At 37.0% G+C, this 24442-nt stretch overlaps 2 protein-coding genes across 2 annotated transcripts in view; both read left to right on the plus strand.

The window, feature by feature from the left end:
* LOC122979810 (vascular cell adhesion protein 1-like) overlaps nt 1-24442 on the plus strand; it is a 158139-nt gene that overhangs the window by 87109 nt on the left and 46588 nt on the right. The gene's annotated exons all lie outside the window — the stretch shown is intronic.
* Nucleotides 1-24442, plus strand: part of LOC122979809 — a 42858-nt gene that overhangs the window by 1097 nt on the left and 17319 nt on the right. Inside the window, exons 2-39 of the mRNA XM_044347562.1 lie at nt 3117-3214; nt 4944-4962; nt 5135-5171; nt 8156-8278; nt 9145-9344; nt 9435-9538; nt 9644-9756; nt 9899-10123; nt 11137-11211; nt 11316-11557; nt 12204-12288; nt 12459-12602; nt 13966-14168; nt 14267-14376; nt 15393-15508; nt 15615-15788; nt 15894-15925; nt 16742-16839; nt 17040-17062; nt 17177-17198; nt 17317-17344; nt 17430-17508; nt 18153-18299; nt 18425-18636; nt 20008-20108; nt 20195-20313; nt 20442-20618; nt 20703-20734; nt 20836-20933; nt 22216-22238; nt 22336-22357; nt 22456-22483; nt 22590-22674; nt 22802-22948; nt 23028-23236; nt 23333-23436; nt 24006-24124; nt 24244-24399. Of these exons, the coding sequence (XP_044203497.1) occupies nt 3163-3214; nt 4944-4962; nt 5135-5171; nt 8156-8278; nt 9145-9344; nt 9435-9538; nt 9644-9756; nt 9899-10123; nt 11137-11211; nt 11316-11557; nt 12204-12288; nt 12459-12602; nt 13966-14168; nt 14267-14376; nt 15393-15508; nt 15615-15788; nt 15894-15925; nt 16742-16839; nt 17040-17062; nt 17177-17198; nt 17317-17344; nt 17430-17508; nt 18153-18299; nt 18425-18636; nt 20008-20108; nt 20195-20313; nt 20442-20618; nt 20703-20734; nt 20836-20933; nt 22216-22238; nt 22336-22357; nt 22456-22483; nt 22590-22674; nt 22802-22948; nt 23028-23236; nt 23333-23436; nt 24006-24124; nt 24244-24399 (4083 nt within the window). The 5' untranslated portion in view covers nt 3117-3162. The remainder of the gene's footprint in view (nt 1-3116; nt 3215-4943; nt 4963-5134; nt 5172-8155; nt 8279-9144; nt 9345-9434; nt 9539-9643; nt 9757-9898; nt 10124-11136; nt 11212-11315; nt 11558-12203; nt 12289-12458; nt 12603-13965; nt 14169-14266; nt 14377-15392; nt 15509-15614; nt 15789-15893; nt 15926-16741; nt 16840-17039; nt 17063-17176; nt 17199-17316; nt 17345-17429; nt 17509-18152; nt 18300-18424; nt 18637-20007; nt 20109-20194; nt 20314-20441; nt 20619-20702; nt 20735-20835; nt 20934-22215; nt 22239-22335; nt 22358-22455; nt 22484-22589; nt 22675-22801; nt 22949-23027; nt 23237-23332; nt 23437-24005; nt 24125-24243; nt 24400-24442) is intronic.

Here is a 24442-nt window from a genome sequence, read left to right on the forward strand (position 1 = left end):
AATGGTCAGTATGAATAGGAGGAACGACTATGTCAGGAAAAACCTTTTTCAATGTTTATTTTCAGCTCCTGACTGTGGAGGAAAAAGAAACAACTGTGGAGGAAGAAGTATTGAGACATTTGATTTAAGTTAAACTAGAAAGACCAAAATATAAAAAATACTGCATTACATGTTAAAGTCCTGCATTTAGCGTTCAAAAAGTTCAAAAAATACTTGAAGTATAATTAAAGTATCAAAAAGTATCCTTCATGCAAAATACCTTCTGTCAGAGTGTTATATAATAGTATATATTACATTATTTGATTATTATTACTGTTTTTACCTTATAACAACATGTCGTATTTTATAAGCTGATCATACTCTACATGTAATTTTTTTAAATCTGTGAAGTATTTAGTAACTTTTCCTTTTGAAATGCTGTTAGGTTGTCTGTTGGGGTATCACCTAGTAAAGTATAACTACTTGAGAACATGTACTACTTTACACCACTGGCGCCTGATTTTCAATAACCAAAACCCTATAAAGTTCAGAAAATACCAGTAAGTTTAGATTATTTTGTCAGTTTTTGTTATTTCGATCCCAAAGTTCAAACATGAATTTGCATGATAACAATAATTTAAGTTTAATAGATTTACAGGTTTTAGTCCATCATGAATAATTATAATAGTTCAAAATTATAGTTTAATTTTCATTTTGAATTATATTTTTTACTTTCAGCCCCCATTGAATGTTTTACATCTACAAACATAATATGTATAAAAAACTTTTCTTTTTTTTCTCTCTTTTTTCTTTTTTTGGTGTGTGTATATGTGTGACGTCATTCAACAAGCCTTTTTAGCCTTTTTTTAAAATCGTCAGATGTTTTCACACCACTTCTGTTAAGGTCTGACTTTGGAAATAGCGTATTAGTCACAAAGAGTTGGAGGAGTGTTTATCTAAACCTGAGACTCTGGCAGGAATGATCCTGAACAAACACTTAAACTTTAACCAACTATTTACTCTAAAACAAAGACGTATGTTGCAATATAGGAAAGAATCAATAAGGTTAAAATGTTAAGAGGCAACTTATGAGTGTGTGTTCAAATCTTGTTTTAATAACATTGTGGGGACTCACCTCTTATTTGGTCCCCACATAGTTAAAATCTTAAAGCTGCATTGATCAATATTTATATATTAACAATGGCTCAAATGTCTGTGTATAATGTGAAAGAGTTTGCCGGAAGAGACAAACCCACAGAGAATTATCACCAACTCAGCAGTTAACTCGTCTCTACTGAGTGTTTTAATGTTTTGGTTTTCTGCTTGTGAACTCTCGTCAACACTGATTCCAGTCGCAAGAGGAAGCTGCTCTGATAAACCTGCTGTACGCTACCTGACCAGCGCTAAACAGCAAATATCAGTTAGCCACTAGCCAGTGAAACATCTAGTAAAGGACCAAATGTTTCCCGTCAGGAGTTGGTGGAGACCAAAACAGAGCTAAAAGAAGAGTGAACATTTTTAAAGTCTGGCTTCCTGTATCTTCACATAGCAACCACATTATTGTTAAGGATAGGGAAAGATTGTGGTTGTAGCAAATAAACTATAGCTAAAGCAAGTCACACTGGACATCAATGTATTATAGGAGCTGGATACTGGACTCATTCACTCAAATGAAAATTGCTCGCCTGGCGCATTAGCCCTTTTCTAGCTTCTGCGTTTTGTGGCCCACTGCACATGTGCTTTAAGTGTTTGTCCCGCTGGTCCTGCCTGTGCTTTTCCACTCGGTCAATAAACTTTACATTGGAAAATCACTTTTCTAGGCTCACAGAAAGTTTTATAAACATGAAACCTTCATAGGTTAAAAAAGAGTCATAATTGACCTTACATGCATTGACCTTAAATGCTTTTTGGACTGATATCCACTTTGTTTGACTAACTCAGACGGCTGCAGCCTCATATAAGCTTCAGATAAACTTTTAAATACATTTTTTGCCAAAATGAAGACTATAGATTTTGTTCCCCATCACGTACATTGTAATTGCATTTAGAGGGAATCTTCTAATGGCCATAATGAACAGAGAGAATGATTACAGTGAGCAAAACCTGTTTCAATGTTCATTTGGGCACCTGACTGTTGTTTTAGGACAGACTCGAAAAACTGTGGTTCCAAATTGAAATTAATAAGTCTAGACAATGCAATGTCAACTTAAGTGACAAAAATAAGTTTGTCTCTGTGTGTTTGTGTGTGTGTGTGTGATGTGACAACAGAGATAACAGAGATAACAGAGATCTGACGAAAACTGCGTCACAATATTTCTAACACTTAACCGCTGTTATTCAATGAGTTATGTTCTTGACTTTTGAACCTGACCTCCTCTTATATATCCCCGTAATGTAATTTGTCTTAAAAATACACTGCTTTTGGATCGTATTGACTGATCAATTGACTGATCGGTAGACACTAGCAATGACTATTATATGTGCCAATGTAAACAAGGTATATTCTTTGTTTTGGTAACATTTTACAGGATATATTTTTCGAGCGAGGTCATGTGCTCAGTGTCTTTGTGTTCATTGTTTGGAGATGAATGGTGTAGAGTTTCAGCATTCTTTCCACTGATGTATCTATTGTCTCATCATCTTTCTCTACCGCTATGTTAAAGGTCACTAATGCCACCGACTGTAAGATATCTGACTACCACTCCCTGATTCCTATCAGCCGCCAACCATACAGGCTCATACAGCTTTATTTCATGAAGTCCATAAGCATTAAACAGCACTGACAGCTCTGTATAACAATAGTCTGACTGATGAAAGGCGTACTTATGTAGGAGCAGAAATTGGCTGGACACTATGATAACAATTACATAACGTCCATTTTTTTCATGCTGTACATAATGATCTGATACAGAGATGATTGGTGATGTTTGTTTTTTTTAATATGTTGCAACATATTTGACTTTACCTCAAAAGTAAGACGATAAAAACTGTGATTCTGATTTTTTTTACATGCTCTGATCACACTTTGATGAGGCTAAACACGCTTAATTCAGATTATTAACCCACCTACTAGTCTTGTAGGACTTGTGTGCGTAGTATCTGACTGTGTCACATGCCTTCTCTGATTCCCTCCCCAGTGATTTTCACCACAAAGCTCTTTCACCCCATGAGACTTGTCACATCATGAGGTCGAGCTACCTATTCCTGCTGGTTTACCTGCTGGGAAGCTGCTTTGGTAAGAGCATATTATGATCTTTTGCTTTACATTTTCTCCATCTTGTTTTTTTACAAATCTCACGAAAAGACCCAGACCAACAATGAATTGATCCTACTAACAAGTATTGTCTGTGCATATCTTATTTCTTGGTGTCACAGACTTACATTGTTGTCCAAAAACTATTAAAAGCACATAAATGAGGCACACCATTGCACTGATTCACTACCACGACCATATACACTGTCGTTTATGTTAATTCTATCCCAAGAACATATTCCTGCTGCCATAAATACTCACTAGAGCACTGAATGTGTGTTAATACGCCACTGAAAGTAGTCCCTAACAAATTTCCTCTTGTTTGAGTAATGTTTGCTAAAAACTACGGTGCCCAGCTGTTTTAGGGACTTGCTGATCCCTTTTTTTGACAAAAACAAACAATATATTTGTCACCTATTTTTTAAAGATTTACATCTTCAGAAGGAACAAATGAATTTTGGGCCACAGACAGAGAAGTAGAGAAGTCAGAGAACTGGACAAACCCAGTGTTGGTTTTGCTCTTTTCACTTGACTCATCGACAATAAGAGAACTATGGCAGCCTTATTGTTTAAAGGATAAAGATGGTGTTATTTTATATTCTTCATATCGCATCCCATGTGAAGACAAAAATGAGCAAGGTGTTAGTCGATGTCTTGATACTTTCTGACTTCTCTACTGTGTCTCTCATCCTCAACTTTGCTCCTACTGAAGACATAAATCTTTAAAAACACAAATTTATGTAGTTTCTTTACAGCCAGGAACTGTAATTTTTAGGAAGCAACATTGGGGACTATTTTCAGCTGCAGATTTACTGTATACACATTTGATGCATGAGTGTGTATTTACTGCAGCAGGACAGATTATGTTGGAATGACTTGTAATAAACTACAGAGAAGGAACATGTCATCTAGTGTATACTTGTGGCTCACTGATGTGTTTTTAGTAGTTTATGGAAAACAATGGAGCTCGATCGCACAGAGGAATAAGACACAGCCTTGGATACACAGATAATATTTGTTAATAGGATCATTTCATGGCTGGTTTTAGTCTTTTCACAGGATTTATTGACAATAAGTAAAATCTTGAATATCACCAACATCATCCTTTAAACATTTACTATGTGTACCTTGACTTTCCCAATTTTTTTTTTAGAAAGCAGTATGTTTATTCTTATTCTCTCTGCTATGTGGTAAAATACAGTCATTGGGATAATTTCAGTGTGAATAGGATGACATTTAACAGCTGATAAGCCTTTGACTAATGGCACACAGCAGGTTTTGATGTTATTGTCTCAGAATCAAAGAGGCTTCTTTTCTCTACACGTCAAAAGTTTTGGCACAGTCTCGTTCAAGTGAATAGGAAGGTGTGTCCGATCTTTGTAATGGTACGATACATTCAAGAAGATGTGGGAGAAAAACTATTTTCTCCACCAACAGCAGCCAATCAATGCATCTTACTGTCTCTATCACTATTGCAAGAGCTCACATGTTTAACTTAACTAGTAACTTAAGTAGCTGAACCTTAAAAGTCTAAACAATTATTATTTAATGAGATAACTCAAACATTTCAGATTGATGACATATAACACGCCAACAGTATCCAAGTGTGGATTTTAAAAAATGTCTTAATTAATAAAAATGTTGAAAATATAACTAGTGTGAGTTCCCCAAAATCTCAACTTTAACAGTGAACTCTGTCTTTTCCTCACAGCATCATCTGGAACACAAAGGTAAAATCAGGATGTTTAAAATAATTCAATGGTAAAAGAGAAACAACATTTTTATTACAAAGCCAGTAGAGCATAAATGTTCTTTTCTTTCTATAAAGATTTCACCTTGTTCTAAATATAATGTCGTCTTTTATCTCTAAATATTTTCTGCTTCACCGATGGAAATTCACAGAAATGCAACCTGCGTTACGAACGAAACCTGTGGCCAGGTGAGTGAAGCTGTCCCACACTTACAGCGTATTCGTTAAAGCATTGTTACATAATTACATAATATGCTTTGCTGTATGTTCTGCTTCTGTCTTTTCTTTTTGAATTGATTTTGATTTTGTTGATGAATCTGGATTTATGATTATAATCAAATGTTCAAAGCTACGGGTACGAACGTCATGCTCTGATTTTATCTTTTCTATAAATTCTTCAATTGTTCTCTAAAAAACAAAAGACAACAGCTGTCAAAAAGGTGACGTTCTGGTCGTCTCTCTGTGTGTGAGCAGAGAAACTCAACCATTTGTAATTTTTTCACCGCAGAATATATGAATTTATAATTTGCTCCGTGTGGAGAAAATCACAGGAATTGCAAGCAGCAGCCGTCTGACTCTTCTTAAACAGGTTTCTGGTCAAGGGCAAAACCAGGCAGAAAAAAATTAAATCGTGTCATTTGGTGTGCGAGACATAAACCTGGAGACGGTGTGCAAAATCAGTACAGTAAGACCAGTAATGATATTTTGGGGCCTTCGCCCTCACCAGTATGACCACTGAGCCACCATCTCAGGATTCTTGGAATTATTCACATCTATAGTCACTAAACCGACCAAATCACATACCAACGAGCTCGAGGATAGTTTGCACGTTGTTCACGTGTCAATTATCTCACTGACTCTGATGAAATGCACCTGAACAGAGTTTATCAAAACATCTGGAAATCTACTGGAACGGACAACATAACTGAAACAGTAAATAGACTGGCCCACAGTAAATATCACCATGGTGAAACCTGTTCATGTTAAAAGTTGTTAAGACTGTTAAAGGTTTTGTTTCACCTTCATAATTATCTGTAGTGTTGTTACCATGAGACTATTTTTTCCTTCAGAACACATCAATTTACAGTTTTTGTGGTGTCTGATAGTACAGTATGTGTCAGCTTTAAAAAAAAATGTCAGTCTTACAATCAACATATTTAGTGTCAACATCTTGTACAGTGTGAACTTACAGAGGAACAAAGAGGACGTGCAGACACTTGCTGAAATATTATATAGATATTTTAACTCATCACAGCAGGAAAACCACAGGTATGAATGTGCACCAGAACAGGTAAAGCTACATGACAAGCCTTCCCATCACTAAAATGATGATAACACTTTCCATGACTCCCATGTCTATAATGCGTTATAAACTTACTTATATTGTGTTATAATCTTCTTATAACACTGTATCATTGTAGTTATACGCATAAATATTCATAATGCTTTATAACACATTGTAAAGCATTTTATAATGACTTAAAAGTTTCATAATACTTCATAATTGTTGGTCTCTCACTGACATTTTTTTTGCAAGGATCATAGTGTATTATAATTATCATAGTTGTAATACATTATTATAATTCTATAATGGATTATAATCACTTTTGTTGATCAAACATTTACATAAAATAAAATATACAGCTACAGGTAGAAGTGGAAATTGTTACAGTTATTATCTCTAATATTAGTCAATTGAGTCTTAAGTGTGAGTTTTTGGGGGAAACATTACATTAGTGAAATGTAAATGTAAAGTTGGAATTTCATTACTTCACTTAAAGCACCCAATGACCAGTTAGAGTAACTTATAACTATAATGCATATAATAGTGTTTATAATGCATTATAAAATGATTATAATGTATCACAACTATAAGAATTATAATACACTATGGAAAAAAAATCAGTGAGTGACCAGCAATTATGAAGTATTATGATACTTGAACTTATAAGTCATTATAAAATGCTTTATAATATGTTATGATTATTGTTATAAATCATTATGAATATTTATGAGTGTTTATAACTATAATTATACAGTGCTATAAGCAGATTATTATGCAATATAAGTATGTTTATAATGCATTATAGATATGGGTGTCATAGAAAGTGTTACCAAAATTATGAATTATACCTGAAGAACATTAATTAAGTCTTTAGTGCACTTTACTATATGTAGAGGCTGGGAATAAATAAGATAAACTTCCTTTAGAAATGTTGCCAGATAGTCAAACACTACATAAGAAATGTTTCATGATTCTTTTTAAAAGATCAGGATTCTCTCTTTAATGCCTCTCAGGTCCTAATTTATTGAGCTGTATGTACATTTTCTAAATTAATTGTATAATTTTTGTAAATTAATTATATTTTGTATTTATTTATCTATTCATTTATTTGACAGGGAGAGTACACATTAATGAACATTGCTGTAAATATGCCAGGGGTTAGATTGAAAGGTTAGTTTTCAGTTGGCCAGATGTTATAGAACAAAATATACAGTACAGGTGAAACAACACATGAATCACACCGAGAGAGCTACACCCGAAACACAAACCACAACGGACAAAAGCACTTCTCCTAAGTGGAATAAAGCAGTTCCCTCTTGTAACTTCTCTCGTGATATGAAATGAGTTTGTTCTTGTGCTAACTGTAAACTTAGGTGATTATACTTCCTTAGAACATTTTAATGTATATTTAGACACTCTGAAACTTAGTCAGAACTGTAAGGCCATAAAAACTATATCTATATGTGAAAAACTGTCTCTCATATGAGTTAAACCCTCAAGAACCAGCTTTGTTTTCATATATAGCTGAATCAGATAACTTTTATCTCATTTTCTCTGGACCCTCGTTGTAAATTTTGTGTTGTCAATTTAAATAAAAACCTCAGTCCTCTAATGCATAGCCAAATACACTCCACCATAGTCTGCCTTTGCTACCTGGAAACCTCCGGTTACTAAATGTCACATGATGTCCCTGTACATTATGTACTAATTACATTATGTAATTACCTCAGCTCAGCATCTAAAAGCTGTGATGCAGTTTCTTTTGTCTGTGAATGACTGCAAACAGGAAATCCAACATTTCTTTAAAAAAAACCCACTGTAGTTTTGTCCATAATTAGGATTTATTTTTGTGTTATACTATATCAACACTCTTATCATTCATTCCCAGGTGCCAGATCCAACCTCGCACTTCCTGCAGTGTGTGGGATTGTCATCAGCGGACACGGGCAGAGACCACATGAGGAGGCTGAAAGGAATGCTCGAGGCGACGATGGACGTGTACACCTTCATGGTATGTCGAAAAGTGAACGCCAGCAAAGGAATCTTCCTCAATAGACAGAGGGAATGCTGCAACAAATTCCAGCCTAACCAGTTGGTTTTGTAATGCTGTCTTTGTTTTGTGTTTTTTTGTCTCATGGAGCAACTGTCAGACTTTCCAGATGAAATGGATTAGTAGTGCAATGAACTGGAGCCTTGTGTAAAGGCTGTTTTGGGCTGCTTTTTACTGATAATTTTTCAAGTCTGTCTTAAAACAACAGTCAGGTGCCCAAATGAACATTGACACTTTTTCTTGTTGTAATCATTCCTCCTGTTCATACTGATTATTAAGAGATTCCTTCATAATGCACTTACAATGTAAGGGATAGGTGACAAAACAGCCCTCCTTCCATGCAATTATGTATTTAAAAGTTTATTTGAAGCTAATATGAAGCTTCAGCTGCACAAATTAGTCAAATCAAGTCAACATCTTTCAAGTTACTGTTTTTTGTGCCAACTTCCCTCTTTTGTTACGCTCCTTCCACTGCAGCTGAACAGGAAAACACTGTCCAGCGAGACACAAGGAGGGAGGTTTTTACTAAAAAGACTGTAATTGTGGAAGATATTCAATTGATATGACTAACTCTTGACTGCTGAAGCCTCACATTATGTGACTGTGGATTTTGGCCCATATCACTTATATTGTAAGCATATTATGAAAGACTCATATGAACAGGAGGAATGATTACAGCAAGAAAAACCTGTTTCAATGTTCATTTGGGCACCTGACTATTGTTTTTAAGACACACTTGAAAAACTGTGAACTTACCCTTTAAAAAGTGTAGCTTAGTTAACTTATATAGTTACATTTCCACTGACAGTCCTCCTTCTCCTCCACAGAAGTCCAGCATGACGGGAGTGCCACTTCTCAGCCTGCAGGGGGCGCTGGATTTCAACCCCGGAGCGGACCCTCTCCAGAACGAAGCCTTGGTCCAGATGTGGATGGAGGTCAAGATAAAACCGCTGCTGAGATCCGTCACCAAACACTTCCTGTCCTGCCTGAGCACCAAGAACTTCAGCTGCTCCACCTACCAGACTGTGTATGTCTCTGTGTCTGGCCTCCTGTGTGTCTCTGTCACCGTGGCCTTCGTGCTGACAGCGTTCTCACCCTCCTCTCTCTCCTCTTGCAGGGTGAGGGAGCTCAGCCACCATTTCTCTGAGATGAATCCAGTCAGACAGAAGTGGATCTACACGTTCTTCATGTACCCCTTCCTGTCTGGAGAGAGAGTAGCTGGTAAAGCTTTTATAGGGCGTTCAGATTTGTTAACATCTATGCAAAATGACTTATCTCTTTTAATTTGTGTACACGTGTTGAATCGGTGTGTGTATTTCTGTACAGGCTGTGTGAATCCAAATGAAAGCAGCGAAGACTGGCTGATAAAGAATTTTGGTGCCTTCAGAGCCATGGCCCGAATGAATGACTTTTCAACACTCAACATGGTCTTCAGTGGAGTGAGTTTGACTTTGCTTTAATGTTGAGATGATGATTTACTGTTGTGAGATACCAGTCAGCCCATCTGACCTCTACTCCTCCTCCTCCTCCTCGTCTCTCTTGTTCTTTTTCTCCTTTGATTTGATTTTTTTTCCACCACAGTTGGAAGTCCTGAATCTGCTGTCCCCAGCGCAGAAGGCCGAACTGCTGTTGAGGCCCGAGGTCGCAGGTTTAGACAACGGCACCTTAACTCTGGTCTTCCACAGTTTGTTGACAGGAGACACTCGCCCTCCGCCCACCGTGAGCCCTGGATACTCAACTAACTATCCTTCCAGACCTACTTATGGCTTGTACTCAACACCGTCCCCACACGACAGCCTCAGAGAGGTAATGTAGCATGAATCTGTAGATGTATACCAAAAGTTTTTTTAAGCAACAGCTAAAAAATGACTTATCAAGTGTTGGATATTTATTTACAGTTCATTTGAAATTATTTTATTTGCTTTAGCTCAACAAAAGAGAATGTACTGAATGTCCAACTGATAAGTGAGCGATAACACAGACGCCCTGATGTATGACTTAAAGAGATCAGAAACAGAAAAGTATTTTCTGTTATAAGATAAACAACATTACAGAGATGACAGGAAATCAGTGTCCAAAAGTCCACAGTTGGACTCAAACCAGGGATGTTGTGGCTTGTAGTCTGCACTACCAGGACGCTGTGGTATAACAAAAATTAACCTCTTCATCTACCTACCAATGGATCCATCTGTGCAAATTAATGTAGTACTGCCAAGCTTTCTTCAAACCTGCAGATCATTTTCCAAAAACCACCTATAGTAATACAGTATAGTCAGGTTGCATTTTGGGCCAATGTCTGTAATGTAATGCTCAAACCATCTAGAATATTACTGTGTGTATAGAGCAGCTAATAGTGCAGCCATAATATCATCTTTGCTATGAACATTTCAAGCTATAGTGTAACTTCAACAGACAGATATGATAATGATGATAAATAACAGTTGGTCAAATGACTACATTTACTGTAATGTGAAAATGGATGAACCCACATTTTCATCTGACCTGTGCCTTTCCCCTCAGCTGTATGGACTGTTTTAGCACCTTTCAGCTCATTGTTTTGGTTTTCCGACCCACAACTGTAAACTGTAATACAGTAAAAAGTTTTGATAAACCTGCTGTACTGAACTTGTGCAGCACCAAAGGGCAGACAGACAAAGTTAGAAACTAGCTGGTGAACATACTGGAGCATTTAGCAGCTAGAGTCAGAAGTTCTTAGAGGGAGTGAACATTTGATTCATCAAGTGACTAGAAACTCAACTCTAAATTCATTCTGGCTAACATCTGATTTTACTACCTCATCTCTTTTGTCACACTTACAGGTTGTGAACGGGTTCATGATGGCTTTCAGACCCGTTGGTAGCTTCGTCCATGACTTTGTGTCTTTCACACAAGAGGTACAAGCACTCACACACCAAAACACACACGCACACAGACTACAAACTGATATTTAGATGTATACGAGCCAAGTGAAACGACTCTTGATCATCTGTGTTTCCAGAGGAACGTGTCAGAAATAAGAAGCGCCACTCTGACCCAGTTTCTGCTCAACTGGACTCTGGCTGAGCTGGCAGACGTGTACCAGCCACAAAACACATCTGTAATTCCAGAGGAGCCAAAGTTTGATGTGACGAATGTGGAGGACTGGTACCAGCAGGTTGTGATGCCGGTGTTACGGAGGTTCTTTCCAAATGTCGAGGACCTGCTGCATGAAAACATCACACTCGCCTTCCACGAAGTATTGTGAGTCAAACTAACAGATTTACTTTGCATTCTTCATCCCTAAATAGTTATTTATTGTTTACATCTATTATTGTTTTTACTTAGTGCTGTGATATAGTCAAAATACAAATTCAAAGCTATAATGTTGCAGCAATTACTGAAATGCAATCTAGCAATTAGCTTATCATCCAACTCTGTAGCTCTATGTAGCTTTTCAGTCTCTTTTAGGTTTTTATTTTGGTTTTGCTGTACTGTTGTAGCTATTTTCAATTTTAAAAAAAGTTCTAATAAAGTAAACCCGATGTACTGTACCTGTCTAGCACCAAACAGCAGACAAAGTTAGTGACTAGCTGGTGAAGAGGGTGGAAATGATCCAGCTGACAGGAAAGTTAATATTGGACTTAAATTTATCAGGTCCACTCCAAATGAATGCTCTCTATCAGTATCTTATGGATCTGTGAACAGGCAAAAGCTTACATGTTATCTGTGAGAAAGCAAAAATATTTAAAGGTGGGTTTGTTTTGGAGTGATTCTGCCCCCTAGTGACAAAAAAACAAAAATGCAGCTTTAAGAAATCAGCCACAGGTCAGCTGGTGTGTTTCTGTGTTGTAAGATGGTGTATTATTATAACGTCTTTTGTATATGTTTGTATCTTGTTTGTGTGCAGCTATTTGGATCACGGTATGGCCAATCAAACCACCTCAGAAATCCAGGACGTCTGTAGCATCACCCTTGATAAATCACCTTGCGGGGTAGGGATTTAATTATTTTCTTAATCACTTGTTAAACTAAGTTTGAATGTTTTGAAGTTTTATTTAAACTTATGTGAACCTCGGCCTGCTCCTCTGCACTCACATCCATCTCTTCTTGTCTTCTTGCTCCTCTTTCAATTACTTCATCCATCTTTTTTTCATGCTACCAGTTGACGGATGCAGTGGAAAATGTGGCCCATGTGTTGCACTGTGCTGCTCGTTCCAACCTGACAATGTCCGAGGAAACGATCATGAGACTACTCGAAGAGCTGACAGTACTTCTGAACTCGCTGATGAAAGAGCTGTCCACAGCGGTGAGCATCAACCACTCAATCAACCCATCTATCTATCTATCTATCTATCTATCTATCTATCTATCTATCTATCTATCTATCTATCTATCTATCTATCTATCTGTCTGTCTATCTGTCTATCTATAGGTATATATTAGATCACCCCAATTCTTAAATTTTTTATTTTAATCCTTTCTATTGCATGGACTACTTGCCTACTACTACTAGCCTATGTCACATGCATGTTTATATTAATCATGAAACTTTATGTAATAAAATCCTTTAGTAAAAAGTGCAAAACCAGAAGTTTTTATGCAAATCATAGGTCCTTGAAGGTACAAATATTTGTTGCCTACTTGAACGAGAGACCACTTCTGAATGAAGGCTGGCTTTTTCTTTACAGTCATATATCTCAAAAATAAATTGTGTTAAACAGAACATGAGGCCAAATGAAAATAGGTAAAAATAGAAAAATAGGTACCTCCAGTTAGCTCGGCTGGTGTCTGGAAGCTTCAGCATATGATGTATTACTGTAAACTTTATTAACATGAGTCAGCAGTTTTTCTTGCTGTGTTGCTAAGGAGCCCTTCTTGGCTTAGTGTGAACTGCACTATCCCGGCTATTTTTTTTTTACATGGTTAAAGACACATGAAGTGCTCTGAGCAGGAGACATGCTTATTATTTCTGACAATCACTAAGCTATGAAAGAATATGTTCTCTATGTTGTAAGGAAATATGAACAGCAATGACATCCTGAAAGTAGCGTAACAACTCTGTTTGGGAAAGATTGTGTTGCAGAATCCATCTTTATACAAGTAGTTTCTTTGCTGCTGTCAGGCCCGCCAACAGCAACCTCAGCTGTGCTCCATTCAAGTCTGAGTCATCAATCAACGACAACATTAAACATCTTTACTGTCAATGTAGTGCAGTATAATGATAATAAACTAACCTTTGTAGTGACTATTCGCTATACTTACAGTAAAAGGCACTGAGGGGTTGCTGTTGTGAGATTTATGTGTTTATTATGTAGATTGTTTCAGCTCATCACTTGCTGATCTTCAGTGTTGTCCACTGTAGCCTTGTACATGAAATAGGCCAAACTGTTCTACAAAATGCACAAACACAAAATAATTAAATATAAACAAGGCCGGGGCATGGTGCAGAAAGCACAGTCAAAAAATGTATGCCTCTCTCTCTGTCCTTCTTGCTGATTAACCCTTAACTCCTTAAGTACAACTCCTAATTACCCAAAACAAAGAAGTGCACAAATAACATTAATATATACATATAACTGAAAACGGCTTCTACACTCAACTACTTTATTCTATTAACTCCACAACCTGCCTCATGTGCTTGTTTGCTTCCTTATTTTCCTTTCCTGCAGAACTTCAAGGAGGTGGCGTCCAACTTTCAGGAGATCTTTGGCGAGCCGGACTCTCCGTCTCTGACCCAGAGCCACCTGGAAGACCCAAACTTCATCAAGCTCTGGTTCAAGCTGAAACTGATGCCCCTCCTGCCTGACATTCCCAATGAGCTCCTTTCCTGCCTCAGCACCAAGAACTTCTCCTGCCCCGTCTTCCAAACCATGTGAGTTCACAGTTTTAAGGTTTTTAGGTTTTTTATTTACATACACATGGTATAGTGTCGTTAATATGGTTTCTTTTTTTGTTCTGGTATATGTGCAGCGTTGAAGCACTCAGCAAACACATGGATGTCCTGTATTCTGACCCGAAGTACAGTCATAACATCTACAAGCACTTCATCTTTCCCTTCCTGCTGCATCACAACACCTCAGGTGAGTAAACTGAGAGCAGGTGTAGCAGCTGTATGGAGGTAAAAAGAAGCAAAAAACATTAAATAATTGTGTCTTTTTTATTTAGAATAATCACAAATATGAAACTATTCTACAACCAGTGGTGGAAGAAATACTCAGATACTTTACTTAAGTAAAAATACCAATACAGCAAAATCCTACTTAAGTAAAAGTACATAAGTATTATCAGCTTGATGTAGTTAAAGTATTGCAGTAAAAGTAGTGGTAGGCATAGTAGTGATGCTGCTGGAGGTGGAGCTAGTTTGAACTGCTTTACATACAGTTAGCTAGTTTAGTCCACTGGTTCCCAGTCTAGGGGTCGGGCCCCTCCAAAGGGTTCTGATACACAAATCTGTTTTCAGTTTTTGGACTTTTTCCCTAATCTTTAATTTTTAATTAGATCATTTGAACATTTATTGAAACAAAACCATGTGAGAAGTTTAGAGGGAAAAATCACTATTTGGTGGAGCTGTTAACAACTCACAGACATCTGAACTGTGACCCCGACTACACACTGCTTTTTATAAGATGTCAAAAGCCAAAAAGGTTGTAAACCACTGGTTTCATCTTTAACGATGGGGTACATTTTAAAAGCTTGTTATATTATCCATTGTGTCAAACCTTCATCTGAAAAATAACCAAAGTTGTCAAATAAATGTAGTGGAGTAGAAAGTACAATATTTCCCTCTGAGATGTAGTGGAGTGGAAGTATAAAGTAGCATAAAATAGAAATACTCAAGTAAAATACAAGTACCTCAAAATTGTACTTAAGTACAGACTCGAGTAAATGTAATGTAATTTTCCACCTCTGACTATAACTACATAAAAATGTTCACATTACATTCTGGCACATAACTGAAGGATTTAACGAATCACTTATAGCATATTTGAGGCAAAATACACTATAAAGGACTTGTCTTATTCTGATTATATGTTTTGCTTTCTCTTTATCATGAAGAAAATATAATGTACATACATTTTTCGTACATGTGTTTCAGACCCGCAGTGTGTCTCAACCAATAATAGCGCAGAATGGCTGCAGAAGAACTTTGGTTTCTTCTCAAGGTTCGCCTCCGTCACAGACTTCTACAGGCTCAATCCAAACTTCTCTGGAGTAAGTCTGAAAAAACCTGAACATGCTGAAATGCTTCATCTAAAACCAAATTAACCGAAGCCTCGATTTTATTATAATAATCTCTTCTCCTTTCTCTCTTTTCCAGCTGGACGTTCTTCCCCTCCTGTCTCCGAAACAGATAGCAGAGATGCTGCTGTTGCCTCTTCCGACTCCTCCAGAGAAAGACGTTGTTATCGACCGAGTGTTTGACTTCCTGATTGAGTCCCATGAAGACTTGTTTGCGAAGGTCCTGTACTACCTGGTGCTGCTCGCAGAAGAGGTAACTGCTTTGACCATGACCAGATGATTACGATAACTTAATAGTGTAGTGTAGCATTTTTTTAACTGCCCTGGATGACCAATTGTATAATATTTGATTTCTTAGGTCAACCCACCCTGCAATGTCTACAAACAAATGTGAGTACTTCCAGATGAACTTACTGCTTCAGTTGATGATTAATTCCAGTCAGATTCTGTGATATTTTGTGTTGTCAAACACAAGAACCAGTAAAAACATCACTAATTCATTTATTGCATTGCAATAATCGCCAGAACTGAATAATTATTAATTGACGAGCCAATTTTCTGCAATGAAATGCAATAAAAATGTCTATGATTGTGATTTATTTAGGAAAAAACGAGTGTTTTCATGCCAACAAGGCTGTCAAGATTTAGATTAATAAGTCAGACAGCAAAGCAACATGTACTGTACATAAGGGTTGTCTTAAAATCTTACAGTACATGTAATTTTTTTTAAAAATCACAATATCAAATATAGCCCAATATGGTTAATTTTCTGTAAAATGTAATTGAGAAACTTTATGTGTAAAATAAATAGACAGAAATGACTGTTTTCACATTGATGCAAACCTGAATAAAATCCAATGTTTAATTTTTTTGGGCTTCCAAAGAGGTGAATGACAGAAAAGGTTTGCATAAAACAAATATCAGGTTTATCAAATTTGAGTAACAACCTTACTGCCCAAATCAATATTTGTTAACCTATTTGTTTGTTAGAAAGCAGGATTTAAATGAAATTTTGTGGAAACTGAAGAACAAGTGATTTGTTTTCATTGTATTTAAAAATACTTAAAAATACGTTAAACATTGTGAGACAAGGCAGTTTTGACCAGCTTTCTTCAGTATATTTAATACCAAATTCAGCAGATTCTGTAGGATAAACTCTCTGAATTCTAGTTACATGGGGGTTTTATTTGTCATTTGTTTTGTCAGTTTTGAACGACTGTACGGGGCCATACCATCTGTGCCTGCGGACGTGGAACCAATCATCTGGGCCGGCGTAGAACACCTGATCTATGTTGCACCAGAGGGTCTGTCTCTCTCTCACACTCACACATACCCACAAAAGTATGCCATTTCCTCATATATACAACTCAACCTTTGGCTTGGGAGCAAAGATAAAGTCTTATTTTTATTTTTTGAATCACATTTTTTACACAAACATTGTGAGTGTTATCATGTGCACGTTGCAGTTGACTGAATATTTGTTTCTGTTTTTCCATTTGGACAGAGTGTTTGCCAGAAAACATCACGGTGAGATTTCTTTGGCTGCTCAACTTATACTCAAACATTGAATCTGTAAAAAACTGTATTCTGTAGCTCTGTTTATGTGTTTTTCATTAAATTTATTAAACCTGTCATTTCCAGTGCCCAGTGACCCAGTTCAATGGTAAGAGCTACTTCATGGTTGTCAGTGTAAAGTCTCATTTTATTGCTCATTACATGAGTCTAAGTGCTTGTAGAGGTGATAATTATCTGACATGTTTTTATTCTGTACTATTTGACAGGTACTAACATCTGCAGAGAAATCGACAGGTATCTAATTTGTTATGAATTGAATCCAAAATGGTCCATGTTGCTCCAGTTGCTGTACTAACATGTGTTTAACACGTACTCACAGCTCTGACCTACACGCGCACTTGAATGCATCGATGGACTTTCCCTGCAACTTTACCTTGGAGAAATATGCTTGTGCACAGGTGACTATCTAAACTTTATCGTACTTAATTTTTGTTTTTACTGTATTTACGTATTTTAAATAATCTTATTTGTTGATACCTTTCCCCTACTAATTGTCCTCATCATCATCACTATATTGTCAATCATCCTGTGTTGTTTTGAATGCTATGTGATGAAGCCAGAGTTTTCTACAACGTGGACAATAACATTTCTAACTAACTAACTTAGAGCTGCAATGATTCGTTGCTTAATTAATTAGTCAATTGACAAAAAAATGATCTGCAACTATTTTAACTGTTTAACACACTGTTCCAGCTTCCTCATTTGTGAGGATTTGCTGGTTTTCTTAGTCTTATGTCATAGTAAATTGAATATCTTTGAATTGCTTGTTTAACAAATCAGACATTTTGAAGGCGTCACCTTGGACTTTAGGAAGCTATGATGCTGTTTTCAGATGTTTTATAGACCAAACAATGAGTCGATTAATTGAGAAAATAATCAGCAGATTAATCGATAAGGAAAATAATCATTAGTTGCAGCTCTAAACTGAGTCAAAGTCAGATTGGAAATGCAAAACAAAAACAGTTTAGGATGTACTCTGGCAATAGTTTCTATGCAACATGATGTCTCTAAGTTAATGACGTATGACCTATCTCACATCCAGCTGGAGAATTTCACCGCCCATCAGCTGGCGTCTCTCTTGAAGTGTAATCTGCCTGGAAGCAGCAGCCACTCCAACGTGTTGTGGAAGATGCTGCTCACTAAGCTCTCGTCTGTCTTGGATCCAGCTCTGGACATCCTGGCTAACATGGTCAGTGGCTTCATGCTAAATACGTACAACTCCAGTTTTAAGAGCAAATTGAAGGAGGAGAGCTCCATTTGATAGAATCAAATCTTAGGTTTTACAGTAATATAACAGGTTGATCTCTCCTACAGTCCATGACCATGATCGGTCCATCAGCGTCAGAGGTTTTGGATGTGATCGGAGAGATCAGACTGTCGATGCTGACTGATGAGCAGCTGAACAACAAGAGTGTCATCAGAAAGTGGTTCGCCGGCCGTCTGAGAGAGTTCCTGCCGTTTGCATCGGGAAGGTTTCTGCGCTGTCTGAGCAACAGGAACATCAGCTGTCATTCATACCAGCAAATGTATGTGATTGTCTACAGACTTAAAGCTCTACTTTTATGACATCATGCATATATTTCACATTTAATGTCTCTATATCCATCTGATATATATTGTTTTTAAAAGGTCATGTTCACTATTACCATTTGTAGCCACATTAGCAGCAGATCCTAATGGTGGTCCATTGGACAATCAATTGTTCTTTTGGTCCAACATTTGAGGACATTAAATTGACTGAATATTGGTTGAATTTCCATTAAACTTGGTACAAACATCCCAGATGATGAATCCCAGTGACTGGTGATCCTCTGACTTTTCAATTTAGTGCCACTAGCAGGTCAAAATTTCCGCTAAACAACACTTTAACCTTTGTCCATGATATGTTTTCACAGTAATTTGAGTTTAATCCTAATACAACATGCAAACTTTATCCAAGTTTACAAGCTCACATGATGTTAAATGTTAACAGTCCACCTGTAGTTATGTGAGATTTTCTGCTAAAGGCTACCGTAGTTTACAGCTAACATAAGTGACTAGAAAAAGTAAAACAAAGAGCTAACTGAGTCGTACTGATGTTTGTTGCACTGTTATTAAAGTACTGAAGGCTCAACGTAGTGTGTCGGCCATCATGACACTGAGGGTGTTAAGATTTTAAATTTAGCATCTTTGCAGGCTCGTGTTAGCATTAAAGCATCAAAGCAATCTGAGCCAAAGTGCAGACAAATAACAGCTAAGGCGGACAAAGTTTAGCTTCGACTGACAGACACTGAGCAAATTAAGTCTGACAATGTAAAACTGAGCTTAAATCAAAGTTTAAAAAGGTTCACGACTTTGCAAGTGGTTGAGTGATGGTTAAAAATACTGTGCACTGACAACATAACACCATATCAAAATTATTTGGGTTTAATCACCATGAAGGAGCCATAATCTCATTATCTCTTACAATAACTCCGATATGACATGCATGTGGCAAAAAAAAACATGACCTTTCAGTACAGATGGGTGTGGTTGCAACAGTTTATTTTATTGCGTTTTCTTGTTGTATTTAGAAAGTGATCTTTTGTTTTCTTCAGGAGACTTCTTCCGTTATCACAATAAAATTTAAGAAACAAGATAATTAACTTATATATATATATTTTTATATATATATAAGTAAGTCTATATATATATTTTTATATATATATAAGTATATAATAAAATAAAATTATTGCAAAAAGAGCTCCCAGCTTCTCTAAAAACAGCAAAGTTGTATCTCACATTGTTCATCTTATTAAAAACAGTTTTGTTTATAATGAATTTTTACAGCCTCGTATGGGACTGCTTGCTTTAGACTATTAGATAACAATTAGAGATATTAGAAATTACATTTCTTCTGTCTTTGACTTTATTTTCAGACTGCGGGTATTCAGCCACCAGTTTGATAACATGACCATATATCAGCAGCATGTGGTCTTGAAGAACTTCGTCCTGCGTTTCCTCTCTCATTCACACTCAGGTACTAGTGTTCAAATGTGTATCATTGCAAAGCTGAAAGTGTGTTAGCATTTACTGATATCTCTCCATCTCCTCGACTTGGTCCAGGTCCAGGCTGTGTGTCGGGATTCAACAGCAGTGCAGAGTGGCTGAGGAACAATTTGGGTCCATTTTCAGTTCTTCTGTCCGTCAAAGAGATTCTGCAACTCAACCCACAATTCAATCCTGTAAGATTTCATTTTTCCCAAAAGACAAAGAATCTTAAAAGCTGGCCAATGCCTTTTTTTTTTTACCTTGTTATTTCCAAAAAACATCCAATGGTAACATTTTCTTTCCCTCTCTTCCTTCTTTTTAGCTGGAGGCCCTTCGACTGCTGTCTCCAAAGCAGATGGCAGAGCTGCTGGTGTTGAATCTTCCTACTCTTCCAGAGCAAGAAGTCATCATCAATGAGCTGTTTGACTTCCTGACTCAGGAGTCCGAGGAGAAGAAACTTCCTGATTTTCTGTTTAACCTCGTCATTTTCCTTCCAGAGGTAAAAAGACGTTTCCTCTTCATTTGTGATTTCCTCCATTAACTGCTTGTTGAAAGTAATCATCTTTGTTTTCTGCATTTCAAGGGAAACATCTCCTGTCTAGCATACCGAACACTGTGAGTTTATATCTAAATATGTTTATTTTCTTTGAGGATGCATAAATAATTATATAAATTATTTCACTGTGCACTTATTTTCACATGTTGCTGTGTTCCAGGTTTGCCAGACTGGACTTGGCCATGGTTACGGTTTCTCAATATATAGTACCATCCATCATCTACAGCAAGACAGCCTTATCCGAGCACAGACCACCTGGTGAGAGGCACAGTCTACAAAATAATACAAACATACAAAGAGTATATGAGAACTAGCTTTATTGTATAAAACCTTTTAGAAATGCAGTTAGTGTCTTTAGCTCATGCACTATGATGTATTTCCCAGCGAAAACAGAATATGTGAGCAGTGTACAATTACAAGAAGGATTTAAATTAAATCCTTCAGATTTGATTGGACTGCTAAAGCTGTAGAGCCTCCACACACATGTCCCTCAGCTGTGTTGTTAGATCAGAAAGGGGACGAGAGAGAAAATTAATAAATTAGGCACACACGTTCTTTTGGAAATGAAAAGTTTTTGCTCACTGATGTCCAAACATGCACCTCCCCTCATGATTCTGCTCTGCTACCACAACCCACAAACTGTCAAGTGTGGTTTTATGTGATGGGTGCGTTTAGATAGTCGTCCAAAATCACATCTGATTGGATACATTTTTATAGGAAGAGAAAAAACAGGGATTTTGATGTAAAAATACTCAAAAATGTTTCTTTTTTTACATGAATTTGGTACATAAGACATAACTGAGCAATAACACAGGGATACAGGAAATTTATTTTTTATTTGTTATTTATTTTATATTATTATTATTACTTTGTTATTTATTGATTACTGTGTCTTTAATGGGACCAAATGAATGTGTAAAACTAATGGCTTTAAAGGTTATTTCCTCATCTTTACACTAACAAAAGGTGAAGTATTTCTAAGAGAACACTGTTATTAATACTGAATACTTGTCCTTTAATTTTCTCCCAATGGCATCACACTGGCAGAGAAAGTAAATGGATAATCTAACTATTGGTTGTATAAACATCTTTGACATTTTAGTCAACTTATATGAATAGCACTTCAGTATTATGTTTAAATTGCAAATGTCCAGGTAGAAGCACACACAATGAGAATAAAATGAGGTGAAAAACTGATCCATGTGGATCCCAACATGTCCTATAATATGGACTATAGGTCTGAATAAGCTATGATGAAGGAAAACTTATTGCACTGGTGACAAAGTGACAGCTTTCTTTTAACACACACAGTGAAATAAACTGGTATGATCTTAAGTATCAAAGGTTGCACTTTTAAAGAAATAAAGTGTAAGATTTGCTTCACTTCAGTCATTGGTCACTATGAAAAGGAGATTCTGTGCTGTTCGGTCTTTGTTCCTTTTTATTACTTTTACTTTGTCATGACGTCGACTTAAAATAGATATGAATTTTAAAAAACATTCTATAAAGTAATTTGCATTTACTTGTGCTTTCATTACAGGTTGCATCATATACAGTGCAGAGGTAATTATGTGTTTTTGGCCTTTTGTACTCTGAATATTATTAATATTAATCTCATGACAGCAGACTCATAACCATCTTAATCTCTTTCTCCCTGAAGTGCAATGTCATCTTGACAAATGGTGAGTCTTCTTACTACCAACACAAATTAATTTGTAAAATACTGTAACATTTTAGTCTTAATAATCATAATGAATTCATTTATTTCTATTTTTCACAGAAACCGACATTTGCCTTGGAGTGAACAGGTGAGATTTGTAAAGCAAAATTAAAACCAACCATTATTTTGAGCTAAACAAAAACCTGTTTTGCTAAATATAATTAACATTTGAGAGCCTCTCTTTCATTTTACAGCACAATGTTGCAGCACTACCTTGACAGCGGGAAGATGAAGGAACGTCTCTGTGACTTTGGTGTTGAGGAATTCGCCTGTGCCGAGGTAAAGCACAAAAACATCTTGGATCAACTTACTTTCTTAAAACTACCACTTTATGCGTGACTTTTGGTATATTTTCTGATCTTCCGTCATCTGTCATTTGATTTCATTCTGCTCTTTCATTGCACAGCTGTCAGCATTAAAAGCCGAGGATCTGGCAACGATTTTAAAGTGTAATCGCTCCTCCAGCACCAGCGGCTCCAGACCTGCCTGGAAGCTGCTCCTCTCCAAAGCCTCTCATGTGCTGGATGAAGCTCTGGATCTTCTAACCAACATGGTATGAATCAGCAATACTCCTCACTTTCTCCTCTCTTGATCAGAGCAAGACACTGAATGTTTTTTTTTTGATCTTGTAGACGCTGGACCCCAGAAATCCTGCAGTGTCAATGATTTTGGACGTAATACGAGAAATCCGTTTGGACGTCAACATGGCCAACTTCAATGATCCCGCTTTCATCCAGCTGTGGTTCAACGGCAGGCTTCACCAGTTCCTGCCTGCTGTTTCCTCCAACTTCCTGTCATGTCTCGCCACGAGGGATTTGAACTGCAGAAGCTACCAACACATGTAAGCAGCACATGCATTCATCTTCAAGAATATCTCTTTGTTATGTCATCAATATCACGTTAATCGTATGACCCTTCAACTCATTTCTGACCCCAGTGTGCAGATTTTGAGCCGCGTTCAGCCACGCATGACACTCTCCATGCAGATGTCTGTCGTCACACACTTCATGAGGGTTTTCCTGACCAGGAACGACACCGCTGGTAGGTTCTTGCATTACCTTAAAGATGTTGGCTGTTGAAGTTAACACAAGTTTCATAAATGTTTTGTGCCACAATATAAGTATCAAAGTATCGTGACTCTGTGGTCTCACTAGCACACACCAGAAAACAAAACTGCTGGATGGATGAAAAAAAATATAGAAATAACTTTATTATTCTTAGATTCTTTTCTACACTTGTTCACTACAACAAATCACCTGTACTGCATCAGCCTCATCTGTGCTTATGTTGCATTCACGACATGTTTGCAGAGTGCGAAGAACTAGAGAATAAACTGAATCTGAAACGTTCATGAATTATTCATATATGGTTATCCACATTGTTTCTCCTGCAGTCTTTCAAAGTGTTGAATCAAAAGACAGAGTGGCTGCGTTGCTCAATATAAATACTGGTGTGACCCATTATTATCCATTATATCATCACTGCTAACAGAACTATCATCCTCTAGTGCATTAAATAAAAAAATACTATATTAAAATATGATGTATATATAAATATCAGTTTCTTATATGTCTTCTAAAGCTTGTTTGTTCTGTGTTGACGTGTTTCAGATCCGAGCTGCAGTTTACACATTAACAACAGTGGACAATGGCTGCAGAGGAACTTGGGATCTTTCTCTGCCCTCTTGTCCTTCCACCAGCTGCAGATGCTCTACTCCAACTTTTCAGCGGTACTGTCTGCTGCATTGTGTCTCCTGTTATCACATCACCTTGTTTATATGATTTTGGTTTACACTCTGTTTTGACTATCTGTGTCTTTGTGTATATTTTTATGTGTATGTGTACATAGTTTGAAGCCTTGCCACAGCTGACAGTCAGGCAGCTAGCGGAGGTGGCCTCCACACCAGGTCAGCTCACCTCTGCTGCACAGGTTACCATGGTGATGAATCACATCCCCAACCGATTCCTCTCCGCCTTCTTTGATGAGTTCTCACCTGCTATCATGGTGAGTGTGCGTCATACTGAACAATATCCCGCAAACACCAATT

This window comes from Thunnus albacares, chromosome 3 (assembly GCF_914725855.1).
Source record: "Thunnus albacares chromosome 3, fThuAlb1.1, whole genome shotgun sequence".
NCBI lineage: Eukaryota > Metazoa > Chordata > Actinopteri > Scombriformes > Scombridae > Thunnus > Thunnus albacares.